This window comes from Toxotes jaculatrix, chromosome 21 (assembly GCF_017976425.1).
Source record: "Toxotes jaculatrix isolate fToxJac2 chromosome 21, fToxJac2.pri, whole genome shotgun sequence".
Taxonomy (NCBI): domain Eukaryota; kingdom Metazoa; phylum Chordata; class Actinopteri; family Toxotidae; genus Toxotes; species Toxotes jaculatrix.
The window spans coordinates 17717665-17735373 of NC_054414.1; the positions used below are offsets into that span (position 1 = coordinate 17717665).

The 17709-nt window shown below is 42.4% G+C and overlaps 1 protein-coding gene across 1 annotated transcript in view; it reads left to right on the forward strand.

The window, feature by feature from the left end:
- The first annotated feature begins 11651 nt into the window (after positions 1-11651).
- The window catches only part of etv4 (ETS variant transcription factor 4), a 28516-nt gene continuing 22458 nt past the window's right edge, over positions 11652-17709 (forward strand). Inside the window, exons 1-3 of the mRNA XM_041066532.1 lie at positions 11652-11859; positions 12492-12582; positions 12803-12850. Of these exons, the coding sequence (XP_040922466.1) occupies positions 11803-11859; positions 12492-12582; positions 12803-12850 (196 nt within the window). The 5' untranslated portion in view covers positions 11652-11802. The remainder of the gene's footprint in view (positions 11860-12491; positions 12583-12802; positions 12851-17709) is intronic.

The following is a 17709-nucleotide window of genomic DNA, read 5'->3' on the forward strand; positions in this document are numbered from 1 at the left end:
ACTGCAGCTGAGTGTGAGATCCTTTTGCATTCCTTCCCCAGTGTTGCCAGTAAGGTGATTACTGAGTATCATTTCCTCTAGCTGTGAAAAACCCATTTTCTGGGTCAGTGGACCCCACCAAAGGACTGATTGAGTCTTAAAAAGAGGCTCCCTCAAGCATACGTTTGCTCTCCTTGTACGCGAGACAATGGGCCCAGTGCACCAGCAAAGCAACAACACCCTCGCAACATTACTGGGAAATCCTATAACATCAGAGGAACAGGGCACGTCAGCCAACAACACATGCATCTCACACAGGCTCGGTCTGATTTACAATCCAAACGTCTGAAAAGCTATTTACTGTCAGTTTCTCTCTTTTTCAGGCTCAGTTTAGACAGTAAATGTTCAGATTCACCACCGTCCAAGGCGCCTGAGCAAAGGTCCCTCAGAAGGTATGTTTCTTATTTTACTTGCTTATACTTATATACTAAACTTATTTTTGTATGTGATTATTTTTAACATTGATTTCCGCTTCATCTGCTCATCATTTGGCATCGGAATCGGTCACGCATGGCACCAGTGATGGTGAGGACAGGAGTGGAGGAGTGGTGGTGGAGGAGAGAGGAGGAGGAGGAAGAAGGGAGGGATCCGTTGCTCCCTGTGTAACGAGATTCCCAGCTAATCAGTGACTTTCCTGCCTTATCTCTGCCATCAGGACACTCAGGAGGCCGAGTAACCCAGGACGAGCTGATGTCATGCTGAGATGGGTAAAGAGGGGGAGGTGTGTGTGTGCGCTTGTGTGTGTGTGTGTGTGTGTTTGATGTCCTCAGAGATTTACAGATGAGGTTGGACCATGGATGTAACACAGGCAGGACTGGTGAAAAGTGTGTGTGTGTGCGTGCGTGCGTGCATGCGTGCAGTCCTGTTTGTTTTGGGGCACTGGTGTGAATGTCATGTTTTTGTTTGTTGCAGTTGTGTGGTTTTGTGTGTGAGAGAAAAAGACGCAGAACAGGACAGATACAAAGACAGCTTTCCTCTGAATCTGTGCACAGTCAGGAAGAAAAGTGAGCGATCTTCACCGTGAATGTCAGTGTGGCTACAGAATATCGGGATATTTCTTTAAATCCTCAAAGTTTTTCATGAGGAGGCCATTTTGCTCGTCTCTGGCACAAACAAGACTTTCCTCTTCATCCACAGGTGGAGATGAAACACCAAAAAAGGCAGCAATGCCCCAACGAAGGCCGGGAAAGGAGAAGACTAGCAAACATGAGTGTAAGCAATGCAGGTTTCCAAATGTTCAAAAACATTGTCATTGCAAATGTTTAACGAGGAAAGAAATGCATTCAACACGTTTGTTGGCCCTCAAAGATAAAGAGACAGAGAAATTATAGGAAGCAATAGAGAATCAGTCTGAATCTTCAGTTCAAATAATTTTCATAAACTAATTTTTGTGTGTATCTGAGCTGTAATCATCCATTTGTTCCCTTTTTTCAGACCCTGTACTTTGCAGTTCATGCGATATGTGCTTTTAACTTGAATGAGTTTAGGTATTGGGTATGTAAGTGGAAAAAAAATAATTAGAAAAAGAGAAGAAGGAAAAAAAAAGGAAACCATTACCTGCCTCAGTTATGCTCATCATCTGTTTGGAATGAAATGGACTGGATCCACTTTCACAGAGACAGACAGGCAAGTATAAAAGCAGGTGGACAGACAGGTCGATAGACAGGCAAGCAGGGAGACAAGCATCATTTTCCTGATTGCCACATGAGGTGTCCCTTACACTGCCCCACTCTGCACTCAATGGAAAAATGATCTCACTCCCTCAAACACCGCTGACTTCATCGCCTGATGTTAGGCCGAGAGAGGGCTGACATCAGTGCAGCTTTACCTGCGCAGAGCAAATATAGCATGACACGAGGAGGGAGTGGTCACTTAGCGCTGCCCGCAGTACGGGCCCAAGTTTTCTCAATGGAATATTGTTTTTATTATGTCATGCTGCGTGGAGCTATACCCTCAAAACATGGACTGAGGAAGAAGAAAACAAGGTGGCATGTTACATGAGACTGCTCACACCCTGTTCCCACTTCTCTAACATCCAAGCCAGGCGACCTTGTTAAAGGATAATTCTAGTTCATTTCCACTTATGTCTCAGTTTCTGAGTTGTGGCCTTCATTTCTATTGGCTATGATAACAATGTGCTCTCTGAAGCAATTGCTGAGATCCAGGAACACAGCAACACTGGAGAAAACAAGTTCAATGGGGCAAGAAACACAATGATGATCAGGGAACTTGTAAACAAGCAATTTAGCCAAATAAAACCATTTTATTTGGAGGAAGAACGCCAGTAAAAATCAATTGCTGTGCAAGAAAACTGAGTTAAAGCTGAAGCAGGAAGCTGATTTGCAGCGTACGACATTTTCTGTGGAATTTTCATGACAAATTTCACCGTTTGCTTTCGTTTTCTCTTCGTAATGAGTTTGACTAAGCTGTTTTTTTTTTTTTTTACTTTTATATATCAGTTTGACTGTGTAAATGTTAATGCAGAAGGAGGACACTGATTTCCAAGGACAAACTGTTTCACTGTGTTGTATTCAAAAACCCAGTCAACACACAGCAAATGTTTTTTGTTTAGATCAAGTGAGCACAGCTTATTCCCAGTGTTAGGCCACAGTCCCAAAGTCCACCCCCACTTACATACTGTCCTCCCCCTGAGTCCATGAGGGCTCAGGATCGTTTCACAGTGAAACTGATAAGTGCTTGGGGGCTGCATCTTGGAGTTTTTAGGGCCTTTGCGCATGATTCATAGTTTCATTGTGTTTTAAAGTTTAAAACAGGCATGACGGGGAAAGTCCAAAGCTGTGAATAAGACTGTAAGTATTTATTTCTATCAGGAGTTATTTTAAGTTCACACAGTGACGTGATAGTTGTTAGCTTACAGGGCTTGTATTGCTTTTGGTCTTTCAAAGCTATTAAATGCATCACACTACGTTTGTCAAAGTGAAATTCACACTTATCTTTTTGACTCTCACTTTTGTCCAAACTCCTGTTATCAGACTTTCAAAGAACACAAAGCTCCGTACACAGAGCGTGATCGTATAATGTAACCTGCAGTCACCATAAATGTAGTGTTAATATCACGGAGGGGCATCCAGCTTCTGTCAAAGAATACCATTCATTAGGGCCACATCGCACAAAACCCACTGGCATTTCCATCCCCAAGGACACAGCTTATGGTAATAGCCCTTAAACCGTGTCCTCGCTGCTGCTGAACTATCAGTCCCACATATAGTACGTGCACCTCCATCCAGGGTGGTCATGCACATTCCTGTCCTGGTGAAGGCCAGATGGCACAGGATGGCACGGGTGTCAGTCTCACATACTTCTCCCTCTGTTTGCTCACTTCAAAGACAGAGTGGAGTGCCAGGCATTTTGTACATGTAGGGCATTAGCTGGTTCTTACAGGTGCAAAAGGTCACCTTTCATCTCCTGAGTTGCAGCCATCGTGTGTCTGCGTAATGATGATAGGTTCATAAGGTGATAAATGGGGTATGTATGCTGTCTGTGATTTACATTTTGCACTATAATAGGATCTACCTTCTGTTTTAAATCCATTTAAAATAATCTGTATTGGTTTTCATTGTGTGATCATGAACTACAAGTGAGCAGTTTTTTTTGTTTTTGTTTTTAGGGATGTCACCGTCTGACTGGACTGCCACAAGGTTTTCTAGACATTCGTGGTCCCCAGAGGATGAATCCTGAGGGTATTATGATCCTCTGAGCTTTCTCCTCCTCTAGCCAGTTGCCACTTCTAGTTTTGAAAGAAATGTCTTGGCAGTCACTGGCTTGATTACCTCGGAATGGTGTTTAGATATTTAATGTAACCCGATCCTAATGATTTCCCCATGACTTTTCTCTAGGTTAAAAATTTCCAGTAATCCAGTAGAATTTCTTGACATTTAACAGATGCACTGGGACAAAATTAGTTACAGACATTCATGGTTCCTCGATGACAATCCAAAGGATTTTGGTTATCCCCTGTCTTTTCCTCTGGCACCTCCACGTATGGTTCGGACTGAAATGTCTTGGCAGCTGCTGGAGAGACTAAATTGTAGTAAGTTAAGTCTTTTTTTTAATCTAATCAAACATTTCAATGTGTGCAAAACTTTGTTTTATGATCTAATGTCTGCAGAACCCACAGGTGGGCGTGTCTCCAAAAAACATTTCTTCATAAATAACAAATTAACAGCACTTACTACAAGAGATCACATAGAAACCTTCAGAACATTCTGTTAAAGTAAGTGTTTGTAAAACCATCAAATTTTATTTAAAGTCACCATCACCCATGGTGGGACATCTGCGGTCAAGCTGAGTGACCTTGCGTTCCCAGTTCAGGTCTCCCAGTACCGGATAAACCCAAACTAAACACAACCGCCCACTTGTTCAGGCCTCCAAACAGACTTGTGTGTTGTTTTGGTGGAAAGATCTGGAGGCATTGTTTACACCACAGAGTTTACAAGGATTGAGAGTCATTACAAGCAGGAATCCAACAAAATTAGATGGGCTCCCTCGTGAAAACAGTACAATACAGGATTGCAAAACCATGAAACCCCAGCAGAAAATGTGGAGCAGAGCTCTGAAAAGCTAAAATAACTTATTATCAATCCAAGTCAAGTTGTTGTTTGATACTCAACTCAATACTGAGTGTCCCATTATGTTAAATTTATAATAGACATCTTTATCGTCAGTATGCCAAACAATCCCACCATCCGTATGTCCTGCCTTTGATTTGACAGAGGCAGTTTTGATGAAGGGGAGGCCATGCCCCGGGGCCAGCCCCACTGGTTTTCCCCTTGTATGGATAGATAAACCAGCTGCATCACTATAAATGACATAACATAGGATTTTTTTTCTTTTGCCCTCCCAAATTAGCATGGAAATGAAGTGGAAAATGGGATATAAATGGAAATGTGGGTGAAGAGGGGGCTGGAGGCAACAATAGGAGGGTTTACACAAAAACCAGCGCTATGTGGGCAGCAAACGGGCGAGCGAGAGAGGGAGAGAGACATCAACAAGGCTCTTCTGTGTCTCCTTAAAGCCGTCCCGCTTTTAGAACAAAACAGTGTCTCCCACAGCACTCTTTGGTCTCTATGATGTGCCTTTGGTCACTAACAGAGGGCCAGTTTTATGGTGTGAACGTGTGAATACACATGAATGTGAATATGTGTATATTTGCATGTGTCTCAACGGTGTTGCTCCTACTTGGCTAAATAATTTGATGCCATAGAAAGTTTCCCAAACTCCAATAAATGAATGAAAATGATTTAAATAAATATCTCAATCACTTAAAGGACATGTAGGGGTGAGATATGACATTCATACTACTATTTTTGTAAAGCAAATCTCATTATTATTATTATTATTATACACTTTTAACGATTAAATCTTGCATTTTAATAAAAGGTTTTAAAGTCTGTGCTCACACTTTCGGTTACTCACACTTTTTCAAGACGTTTTCACCTGTTGTTGAGTGTTTTGCAGTGTGTACGTTTGTGTGTGTCTGTGTGGGGGTGTGTGTCTGTGTGGGGGAGACTTTAGAGTCAGCTTTGTGTTTTAACTGGCAGCTCAGCTGGGCCGGTGCAGCTGCATGGCAGCCACTTCTCTACAGGGCTGCCAGTCAAAAACACCCCTATAAATGCTATTGTGCTCACCTGATTGATCTTTCACAGGCCCAGGGCAGGCCAGACAGGCTGAGTTTGGAGGGGAATGGCAAGGAATGGTCGGTGAAAAAACAAGCGAGCCAGTGTCTGCTGCGGAGGAGGTTGGGCCGCAGGTGGCTAGGAGGCACGCTTGGGTTGGCGCACTAGCCCTCGTCAGATGCCAACAGTGACATTTCCTGACTATGGCTATACACAAGCAGGCATCCCAGCAACGGTGCAGTGTCCTGGGGGAATGAAGAACAGGCCTTGGGCGGATGTTACAGCACACACAGGCAAAGACGGGGGAGATGTATGGGAGCACACATACGTGGACGCATGCATTAAACATGAAACACACGCGCTCTCATAAACACACTAATAAAGATCTCTTTCTGTCTTGTTCTCTTTCTTCTAGCACACAGACACACACACCTCCACTGAAGCTCATCTGTTGCTGAGGGGGGCTGAACCGAGGCGAGCGAAGCCTGTCTGGGGTGCTGACTGAACATCGGTGCCAGGAATTCCACAGGGGTGGTGCACGGGCGGGAAATCACTCGATCTGTCTCTGTGGTCTAAAACCCGGCAGGCAGTGACAATCCCCTGCACCAGCCTCAGGAGCACAACGCCAGGAGGTGTAAATCAAAATCTTGGAACCATCTCCGAGGTAACAACCCTTCACATCCACAGAGGTGACTCACAAACCAACTCTTTATCTTTTTTTGTACACCCTGGGTGAAATATAGTAGGTCCACCTCTGGGGTGCTCGCTCACTGACGCATGTCTGTTCAGGGCAGCTCTGCTTTAATGCCCTAAACAGTTGGCTCTGTTCAGGAAGGTTACAAGTTCAAATAATCAAGGTTGACCTCATAAGGAAGTATTCTTTGCGTTTTAAAAATCACTTAACAAACATAGCTGGCTATATTTTGTCTGAAGTTATTTCCAGGTATGTATTGTTTGCTGCAGAAATAAACTCCTGGATGTAAATCAGACACCTTGATTTCAGCACAGGCAGGATACGAGGAAGCCCTGGGGGGTCCAGATTTGGCAGAGCTGCATAGTAAGGATGTGAGATAAGTCGGGGAACTTACGAGAAGTTTCTTATTTTTGGTCAGTCTGGAAGAGAAACTGGAAAAGGTCTGTCTCTCGGCACAGACACAATCATGTGAAACAATCGCACAAATACGCACAGACTGCCCTGTGTGTTACACAATGAATGTTTGCATTAGGAATCATTTTCCAGTTGGCATGGCACGTGAGAGAAGCTGCTCTTCCTCTGAAGCTCGTTCCACAGTCCAAACAAACCAGGGCCGCTGACAGCCTCCAGCCTGAGAGTGAGTTTGTTTTCATGGTCCTGTGATGCCCAGCATTCACAATGAGAACCAGTGTCATCCATGTACACCGACCGTGGTTTTAATTGAGTTTTGAGATGTCAAGAAAGTTAAAGTATGAACTTCTGGAAACGTTAGAATGTTGGATGCGTAAATAGACAGTTGTTTGCTAACAGGTTTGCTGTGTAAGTATAAATGTGGATCATATTACCATGTTGTGTTTACAGCTTGTTTCCAGGCTTTGCCCTCCAAGTGGCCTAAAGAAAAGCAGTTATTGCAGGTTTAAATTACTTTCTCAAGAATTAAACTTTTTCAGTCTCAGAATGCCACATTAATGTATGTGAGCAGTTTTCATAGAGTAAACTTTTATTGGTTTAATGTGGCGATAAGACGCATTTTTCAAACACAGCCGATTCTTTCTGGTCTATTCACAGAGTGAACAAAGACAAATAAATAAACATTACATTTTTTTTTTGTGGGGAGGAATTTATAGGTTGGCACACATGGGCTGAACCCATATGGTTTGGTTTTGGTTTTGGCATTGCTTGGCAAAGCACAGCAACGTTTGTTATGGGAATCCATTACATTCTCAGCAGGGCTGCGGCTGCTGCACGCACACTACGGACCGCAGCTAGGTGAAGATGGGCAAGTTTATGAAAGAAACTAAGAGGTGATAAGCATCAGTTCAGTGGCAGCTAAACTCCTATACAAAAAACTGTTTTGATAGAAGAACAAAGATACATTAAATTCACTTCATTCATATCAGAGAGAGCAGGGTCAGGCTGATTGTGACGGCACAATCTTAAAATCTGTCTTTGTTGATTTTGGAGAGAAGAGACGTGAAAGAGATTTCTTTTCCAGTGCTCCCAAAAAAAAGCAAATAAATAAATAAATGGGAATTCATGTGATGTGATCAAAAGCTCCACAACAACTACTAAAGGGACCTTAAAGTGAGGTTGTTTTTTGGTCAGTTGTTCACTTAGTGTTTAGTTCCTTATTATTTTCTGTTCACGTAACATGAATTTGGCTCACAGTGTCCTCAGGTCACATCAGAATGAATCGATCCTGAAATAAAATCTTAGAAAAAATAGGTTAGTATTTTTATGGAGTTAATACTGTGTCAGCCTGGAGGTGAAGAGAAAAAAAAAAAGCTGGGTGTAATTGGATGTTTTGATCGTGGATCATGCTTCCAGTAAGTCCCCGTGTGATGTCCTTGTTTTTATCAAAGATCTTCCTTTGTTTATCGGTCACCATCTGCCTTATCAGGAGCGAGTGAGGAGAGAGGAAGCTCCAGAGAACAGAAAGAGAGGAAAGACGGAGAGGTGTCGTCGACGAGCCTTTCACACCACACCATCCCCCACAGACGCCTCGGCCTCTGGCTCTTTCAGTATTTTCTCTCTCCGTACTCTTTTTCTGTCACTGTGTATTGCCTCTACATTCTGCTATCATTTATTCCTTATTTTCCCTGTTTCATCTCCTTTGCTTTGTTTCTAATTCCTCTCCTGAAAGTATATTTCACCCCGCCTGAATATATTTCTCTTCATCTGCCTCCATTTCAGCACATCTCACTCTGTCTCTCCATAACTAGAACAGCTGAAGCTATAATAACATTTCACCCATCCATCAAGCACAGCCAGCTTTGATCAATAAGCACTTTGACTCCACAGCACTGAACTTAAAATGTCTCCCCTCTGTCTCTGTCAGTACTTATCTCTCTGCTGACAAAGCTATATTAGACTCAGGGGTGGATGACTATTACAATAGATTTCACAATGCATTTCGGCACTGGGTTGTGGTGGGTGTGTGTGTACTGTAAATGAAATACATGGGAGGTGATCTATGGCCACTGTCTATGTTCTTTACTATTTCAATTCATCCACACAGATCTAAAGAAGCTGTAAAACTTGTGTAGGCTGTAACAACATGACTGCGTCAGCACACAGCGTACGTAGGTGTATCACTGCGTAGGTATTTAACACGGCCCGTTTCTGCCCCTTTCATTTAAAGATGTCAACCACATGTGAATTAAAAACACATGTGCCTCTCAAACACGTGCCGCGTTTCAGAAACTCAACCTTTTTTTTTTTTTTTTCGTGTTGGACTCTGGTTGAGATCACATGTGACAGTTCGGATGTGAAAAATTTGACTCTTGGGTGAAAAGTGACAAGTGAGCCAAGGAAGCGGGGGGAGGGTTTTTTTTCCCACTTTCTTTTATTGTCTTGAAGTCATATCAATATTTCTTCACATGTGAGAGGTACATTTTTTTGCACAGAGAAAAGGAGATGATTTGGAAAAACTTCACATGGAAAAGATGAATTTTGTGACTAAAAAAATTGTCACTTGACAGGAATTTGCCAGTACTGTTTGGCAACAAAACAATAATGTTGAGTCATGCTTAATATCTGAGATAAAATTGGGTAGCGGAAATGAAATACAGGGGAATCTAACCATCAGCAAAAGCTCTTTCAGTTGTTCTTCCAATACAAGAAGAGCAAACAACATTGTTCTTGGTTCATGAACCTTCATCACAGGTTCTGCTTTTTGTGTGGAAATTAGTTGTGAGCAACTCAGCTGAAAAGTGATTCGTCTTTTTTTTGACTGTTTCATTTGAGGCCAAGTGTTTCTCCTTTTTTTTCCCCCTCTCTCTTTTTTCACCAGTCCAGTGAGAACACTTATTTTCAACATGGTCACATGATCTGAAAAGACAGAAAATCACATGACAGAATGATGGCTTCAGTAAAATTTGAGATTTGTCAGTCCACTGGTTTCCAGTTTTTGATGTGTGTCCTCTTTTGACCCTGTATTTAGGGTTATGGCCTGATCGTGGAGTTCAGCCAAAGACTGATTTTTCACTTCTCTCAGAGTTTCATCTGAAGGATTTTCAGATATCTAAAGAGGTAAAACTATCCACTATTTTATTTTTAATGTGTGTAACCTTTTTTATTCTCCATCCTTTTCCCTGTAGTCCTCGTGTGACCCCTTTAGATTCACAGTGAGACCCCTGCGGGGGTACCAAACCTAAGTTTGGGGACCACTCTTTCAGCCTATGTGGTTACAGAAGAGTAACTTTAAATTCAATAAAACAACTACTAAACAGCTGTGATGATCTCCTTTTGTAACTTCCTCGATTGAGAAACGGCTCGGCGCTGGCTGAGCAGAGCAGGGCTGATGTAATATTTATAGCCTGTTGTGTACATCTAAATGTGCATCTAAATATCGTTAAGCAGGAAATAACATGTGGAGCATCACCTGTTATGGAGACTGAATGAGATATCAACAGCAGAGAGGGGAGGAAGAGGACGGCACACACGCTCTGAAACTGCTTATTGTCTCCGTCTCTGAATCTCAATCACCACTGAAACCAAACTCAGATCCCATCACAACTGTGCTTCCTGTCTCCTGGCTGCTCACTGGTCTTTAAAAAAACAGTCCCTGTGGCTTTAGTCGGGCAGTTTAATTTCAATAAGCATCAAGCCTTTGGCCATTCTGTTGGTCTTGAGTGCAGAGCTTCGTGGAGAACTTTAAACCCTGCATGTTTCTTGTTTTTTTTTTTTCTGGTGTAGACTTTAAACCACAAGAATGTGAGAATGCGTGTTCCTGAGCAGATCTGCGTCAGCTTTCATGCTGGTTTTGATGTGCAGGGCTCCTGCTGAGATTGTGCCACTTTTTGCTGCCGGGACTGTTTGTCAGAAATGAGGTAAACAAAGGGAGGTTCTTTGAGTTTGTCCGGGCAGGAAAAGAAAAACATGTCGGGACTTTCGTGCCAGGGCAGGTTTTTATGAATGGAAGTTTTTTTTTTTTTTTTTTTCTAACTTTCCCTCTCTCTCTTTTTTGTGAATGAAAAACAACTGGAAAATCCAGTATAAAGGCCCACAGTCTGCCGGGAGGTGATTGGCTGCTGTGGCGCAAGCTCCGCCCGTGGTTGCTAGGATCCCGACTACCAGACTTCTGATTGGCTGACAGGGGGAACCGAGACTTCATTCATAAGTCAGTGTATTCATGTGGACAATGGCGAGAAATTCGAGCCCTTGAAAGAGGAAATCCACCAATCACGAGCCTCCTCTGGCCCCAGCCAGAAAAGCAAGTCTCCCTATTATCCCCAAATCATGTCTGTTACAGAAATGACAGCACAGCTGGCGCCCAAAAGTCACCCCACTTCACTGTAAACTCATTCAAACTCTCTCTAACTGCATGTGTCAGTTATCTTCTGTCGAAGAAGGGTTCGGTTTAGTTGCTGTTGCTTCGACTCGAAGCGCAACATCTGTTTCCCCTCACGGGTTTCAAGCTCTGGACTGTTTCCTAAAGAAAGTGGAGCCTGGCAACGAGGGCAGACGTGGCAAAAAGCCCAAGGAACAGAACAGGCTGCTAAATAACACTCATCATTCATACGCGCTTTATGACCCGTCGGACATGTTTTTAAAGCAGTGAGCGCCGCTCACAGCGCAGAGACCGAACCAAACTGCGTTATTCTGCGGAAAAAGAAAAAAAAAAGTGGGGAAACAGCTGCTTGAGGTGTAAAACTAGCTTTACCTGAAACTTGTAGGTAATATGACGAGCTGTCTGTCACACGCACACACACACATACGCATACATACACACACAAAAGAGATTTGTAAAGAGGGCAGCAGCCCGCTGGGTAATCACTTGCCATCACTTCCCCTCGGCATTTTTTGTGAATGGAGCTCATTATGCATGCAGCCTCCACGCAGCTCCATTCACAAGCAGCGCTCCCTCCTCTCTCCCTGCAGGCTGCGTGGATCTCACTCAACTCAGCCTAAATGACCACAAACGGTTAACGGATGGATTATAAGATGGATGGATATTTGGACCAGCAAGTGCCTTACACTTTAGCAAATGTACGTATGGATGAACTCTTCTGTTACTTCGGTGCCTGTATTTTTACGTGTTTTTTAGTGACTCGGCTGCCGGGGATTTATCTCTCGGTGTCTGCACGAGTTTTTTTTTTTTTTTTCTTTTTTTTGCTGAAGCAGCTGTGTATGTGTATGTGTGTGTATGTGCGCGATAGCAAACACTTTCTTAGCCCGCTGGAAAACCACCGCAAAATCTCCATAAAGTAAAGCGTAGCAAGTTGTGCATGTAATAATGTTTGTCAGCGGGTTTCTTGTGCGGGTTGTTTCGGTGGAGCAGCGTGTCGGTGCGAGGCAAATGGTCACTTTCTTCAGACGCAAACAGCGCGTTTGTTTTTCCTCCACAACTGTTGTTTTCTGAGGAGCCCGATGTTCACCTATAGCTGCAGTAGGCTCCCATTTGTAACCCATTAAAAAAATATCAGCATGAGAATTATTATTACTTAATGTTTGTTATTTTTGCCAGTTGTGTCCAAGTGGTAACTCCTGCATCACTTTAGTTATGTTTTTTCCAGGCCACAGTAAACATGGCATACTCTGTTTGGACACTAATGTGTTGGACATGTCCCGTTGGAGTCTGTTTCTCACTTCTAATCTGTTAACATCTGTGGGTTTTGCAGAAGTCGCAAGGAAATGGGCCCCTAAATAGACTGTTGATGGCAGCGAAAAGGAAATACATGGACACAGAATTACCCCCTCAGGAATCTGAAGGTAAAGTAGTGGAAGTTCACAATTTTGGCCTCTAGCTTCTTTACATGATGCATGTTTACATCATGGTCTGGGAACCCCAGGCAATGTCAGCCTCAGTCTGAGGCACTGTATTTAAATATCATCGGCATGTTAGTGAGCGATACTCTGCTGAACTGTCAGCTTGTCATTCTGCAGTGTGTTGATTGAATATTCTCTCTTTTTTTCTCTTCCTTCTTTTCAGACCTCTTCCAGGATTTAAGCCAGCTCCAAGAGACATGGCTCACAGAAGGTGAGACATGCCTGCAGGCTGATTTTCCTCTTAATTTGTGCTTTTCTGTGATCCCCATTTATGACAGTCATGAAGCTTGATGATGTGTTTGGTCTGGAAGGATTGGTGAACACACAGAAACCTACAAAGTATTGCTGCCAGGTTTTCTGTCAGTCCAGCAGTGTTACGACGACGTTTCATTAATGCAATTTGCTGTTATACGCCTCTGGCGTTGGTGGGGGGAAAGAATGACTTGTGAAAAAGATGATATCTGACTTTAGCTGCTTTGTAGAGTGTTTTTTTGGGAAGCCCAAACTTTCTGATGCAACACACTGATGCTCATAAACCACACAACACTGAAAAAAAAAAACCAAAGAGGCCAGAGAGAACACAGACGGGACATTATTAGCTTTGAGCATGTCCTATTTTGGCCATGTTGGCATGTAGTGTGCTTGCCAGCCAGCGGCCAGTGCAAACAAACAGACTATTTGGCCTGTGTCACTCAAAGGCACATAGCGATGAAATGAGGCCCAGTCAGAGGCAATTGTCAGCTTGTAGACTTAATAAGTGCAATGATGACATGAGCCCTAATAGAGTAATTATACTGTATGTCAAGGGTGGGTGGGGGGGCCAGACAAGCTGTGAGTCATAATGGCTGTTTTTGGTGCTAACCTGGAGCACAACAGTGGCAGAACCGAGGGTCTAAAATGAGAATTGCACCAGGAGGTGTGAATTTTTGTTGTGTCGGTTGCTTTGATGTGGAGGTTTAAAAGGAGACGCCGCTCATTTCTGACATTTATATTCTGACGTGAAGAACATCAGCCTGATGAATCCCCTTAGTCCCCTTACGCTCAAAAATGCGTTGTGTTTCGTTTGACCTTCACTGTGCAGGATGATGCACGTTCACAGCTACGAGGCTATTTTCACGTTCACCTGCTGAAGAAGGAAAGTTTCTCTGTGCTCACCTTAAATCTCAGTGTGAAGTGTGTGTGTGTAAAAGCAATGTCGTGATATTATGATATAGCTTGGCGCCAGTTTTAGTCCAGTGTGTAACTCACACATGTGGTGTGGAAGGTTAAAACCTTCAACGCACATATACTGAGCACTCTCAGTGGCTTTAACCTTCCACACCTACGTTACTATTCAGTGACATAGGAGACATCTTGTGTCTCAGAGTCAAACTTTTGAAATGAAAAACATTTGCATTTTCAGTAACCAGGTAGTTGAACTTTATTTGTGAAAATACTTATAAATCAGACACAGATTATGATTCCAGGCCTTAGTGCTGGAGTACTTCTTATTTGTCTTAAAGCTTGTCTGAGGGGAATCTTAAATTCATGGCAGTGATGTGTATTCTTTGTAAATGTTATTTTAATGAAGTGCATATGAAGTGTATGGGTGGTGCTCTGTTGCTATGGCTACAGTGGAATTTCATGATATTTCTACTAATGAGAAATCACTTATGTCACCTTTAAACCAGTACAATGGGTCCCAGCACTGAGTCATGCCCAGTATACAGCAGATCAGCAAATTAGGGAAGTGAGGCAGTTGCAATCAGTGACAGTGTGGAAGCAGTTTCATCTGTTTTAAGATCAGACTAGACATGTAAATAGAACCTGTTCCCCAGGGCCAAATACTGTTTTATGACAAACAATGCTGTATGCATGTTAGCTTTCTCACCTTTTTATCATGCAGCGTCAAAAACAAACAACAGCAAGTTCACTTCACACCAGCGTCTCACGCAGACAAAGACAAGAGCCAGAGCCAATAAAACTGCAACAATGGGTGTCGCTTCAAAGTTGGATCCTATTTGTATTCGCAAGATTCAGCTATAAAGTCCGTCCTTTAAGGATTATTTCACCCCAAAAAACTTCTTCTCGCTTACCTCTAGAGGAATTTGCTCAGTCGGATAGTTTGGGTTTTGGGTTTTATTCAGCCACACTGTCTCTGAGACTTCTGCTGCTGCCCCACTACAATGGAGGTGAATAAAATGTAGTTTTGTGCTCAGAGCTTTCACAAAAATTTAGAAATGTGTCTTTTCTGGAACAATGTCCTGGTTACTCCGAATAATCCGCAGAATTCACTGTGATCAGTTTTCATTAGAACAACTTTTTACAAAAGAAATAGTTCATATGGAAACTGATGACACCGTGTTCTCTGGATTACTCAGAGCAGCCGCGGTGCCGTTTCTAGAAGAGCCTGCTGATGAATTTTTAAAACGCAATTTTTCATAGTTGTGAGCACACATTCCTTTCACTCCATTGTACGTTGGTAACAGCAGAAATCACACAGATGCAGTATCTGAACTGCTGGAAAATAAAATAAAGAGTATCTGAAAATGTAGCTCAGGAAAAAAAGGGAAAAAATAAAATAAAAAAATAAAAAATTTTGTCATGTACTGACTTAAAAAGTGGAACAGAAAAGAAAAAAAAGCAAGACAGAAAGATGGAAGTGTAACTTTATCAAAGTGTTATTTAACCCTAAGTACTGGCTTGTTTTCAGCTTCCCCGGCTAAGACCTCTCCTTTCCTGTTGCATTAATTAAAGACCTTATCATGACTGATTGCAGTTGTGAGGGATTCACCAAGATTGTAAAAGCTGGTTAGCTGGAGGGAGTTTTTTTTTTTCTTTTTTTTTGTTGCCAAAGGAGAGCGGAAGCAAGAGAGAGACAGAAAGGGTGAAGTACTGAATGGCAAGAGTTCAGGAACTTGTCACATCTTGTCTCATTTTGGCCTTTAGGTTTATATGACTGAGGCTGCTTAGCTCCTCCCAGGATCTCCCACTGAGAGAAAAAAAAAAAGTCATTCAAGGTGCCTGGGAGCATCGGGGAGAACATGCGTCTGTGCTCATATAAACACACTTTCCTTCTTGTGCTGACTTGCATCTGAAAGCCTCTGACGAGGTGTTCCTGGAAACAAATCAGATACACATGCAAGCGCACATGCACACACAGGAAAGTGTACAGACGAACACACACACACACATACACACACCAGGGTTGTGATAGTGTCCGATGGTCATCATCCGTGTTTCTCTTCTCCTGTGATTTATGAGATCCAGCATGTTCCATTTCGGACATGTTGAAACTAGTGGAAATGATTGTTGGATCTGCACAACTAAATATTGGCCCCTGCTCTGTCTCATGCAGCAGTTTTATTTCTCCCCCCTGAGGCTAAAAGGCTGAAAAGTTAAAAGGGGGTAATATTATTATGGTATAGTAAGCCACAGGATGTGGCGTTATATAAGAAATCGATGTCATTTATCTGAACATGCTCCAAAACGCCGTCATCCGGTTTCCTCTGCACAGGAAGAAGGAGTGTGACGACAAGAAAGTGGATTTGAATTTCTTATTTCCTCTTTTTGTCCTCTGCGTCTGCTGCTGTTGAGCTTTGGTCTCTGTGTTTTATATCGTTGTCTGGAAACCGTGGTAGTGGATGAGCAGAGGGAGGAGATGGCTGCGAGGTTGAATGTTGGGTGAGATTACAACCACAGTCAGTCGCAGAGTCATGACATCTACTTTGAAAGTAAAAAATAAAGATAATTCTAAAAGGATATTCAATTGTTTTATTTTTAAAATGTCTCTTTTGTCCATTTTGGACACGTGTGTGAATGTTGCTAAAGTACCTGCAATGTGGTGCCATTTTATTTTGTAGCCCATTACGCCCGTGATAAGGTTCATGATATTTAATGATAGCCATCAACTTTTCCCTTCCAGTTAGCTTGTACTATGACGCAAGTGTGACTCCCAAGCAATGGAAAGATGTTTGAAACCCCGGGAACCTGTGGAGCTGGAGCAGTGCTAGATTAAAAGGTTGCTCGCCCTGGTTCTGCTCTACGTTTTTACACTACCATTAGCCCATTACACTACCATTAGCCTTAAACACCATCCTTCCACTGCACCTTACTCACAGCACCTTCCTATGTATATACCATATGTTCTAACACCTCGTTATTTCTATTGTATTAGATTTTTATTTTTCATTTTTATTTCTTGTTATTTCTATTTATCTCTACTTTTATCTATACATATTTTTAGTACTGGAGTTCTTGTTTGTATATCTCATATTGTTTTATCCTATTTTATCTACTCTTCACGGTCTACTGGAACAACCTAATTTCCCTTTGGGGATTAATAAAGTTTTCTGTCTGTCTGTCTGTCTGTCTGTCTGTTTAGGTCATTAATTCAGCGAAGGTAATAATGCCGGCGAGCTCATGCCGCAGTATCTGAATCTGACCTCCTCACCCCTAGCAGGGTGTTGGCAGTCAAATGGTTTGGGCTTTTCTAAACTATTTGTGTGAGTCAAAGTCCAAAGCTCCGAAAGGACAATTGTGAATGGGCTGGGATTCTAAAAAAAAAAAAAAAAAAAAAAGAGGCATACAATAGCATGTGTCTAGCTCTGCTGCACCTGGGCTTGGCATCACTGACTCTGCTTTTTCAGTTGGATCCTAGATGAGTTTCATTATGGGCGAGTGCTTAATCAGGGCCAGTGAAACTGTACACCACAGCAATAATTATAGATCAAATCAAGATATCACACACACACACACACACTATACCACTGTATCGATTCGTCTATTTTTACAAATCAGTGTAAACTGGCTGTGTATTATTTCTAAGTCACGTACATTTAAGCATCTCTGGCTTGGACTCAGTGCGATATAGGTTGATGTATGACCAGTTTCTACTCCTGAACAGGAAAAGTCGTCTTATCAGATCTTTGCTCTGTGATTATAACTATAGAAAACACATTAATTTACCACTGATAGAGGCCATTTGACAATGAGATCTAAGAAGTGCTTTAACCTTAACTTTCCTTTGTCTCACTCCTCCACTTGCTTTCTAGTCCTGCTTCCTTGTTCTCTGTCCGCTTCTTGTTTAAC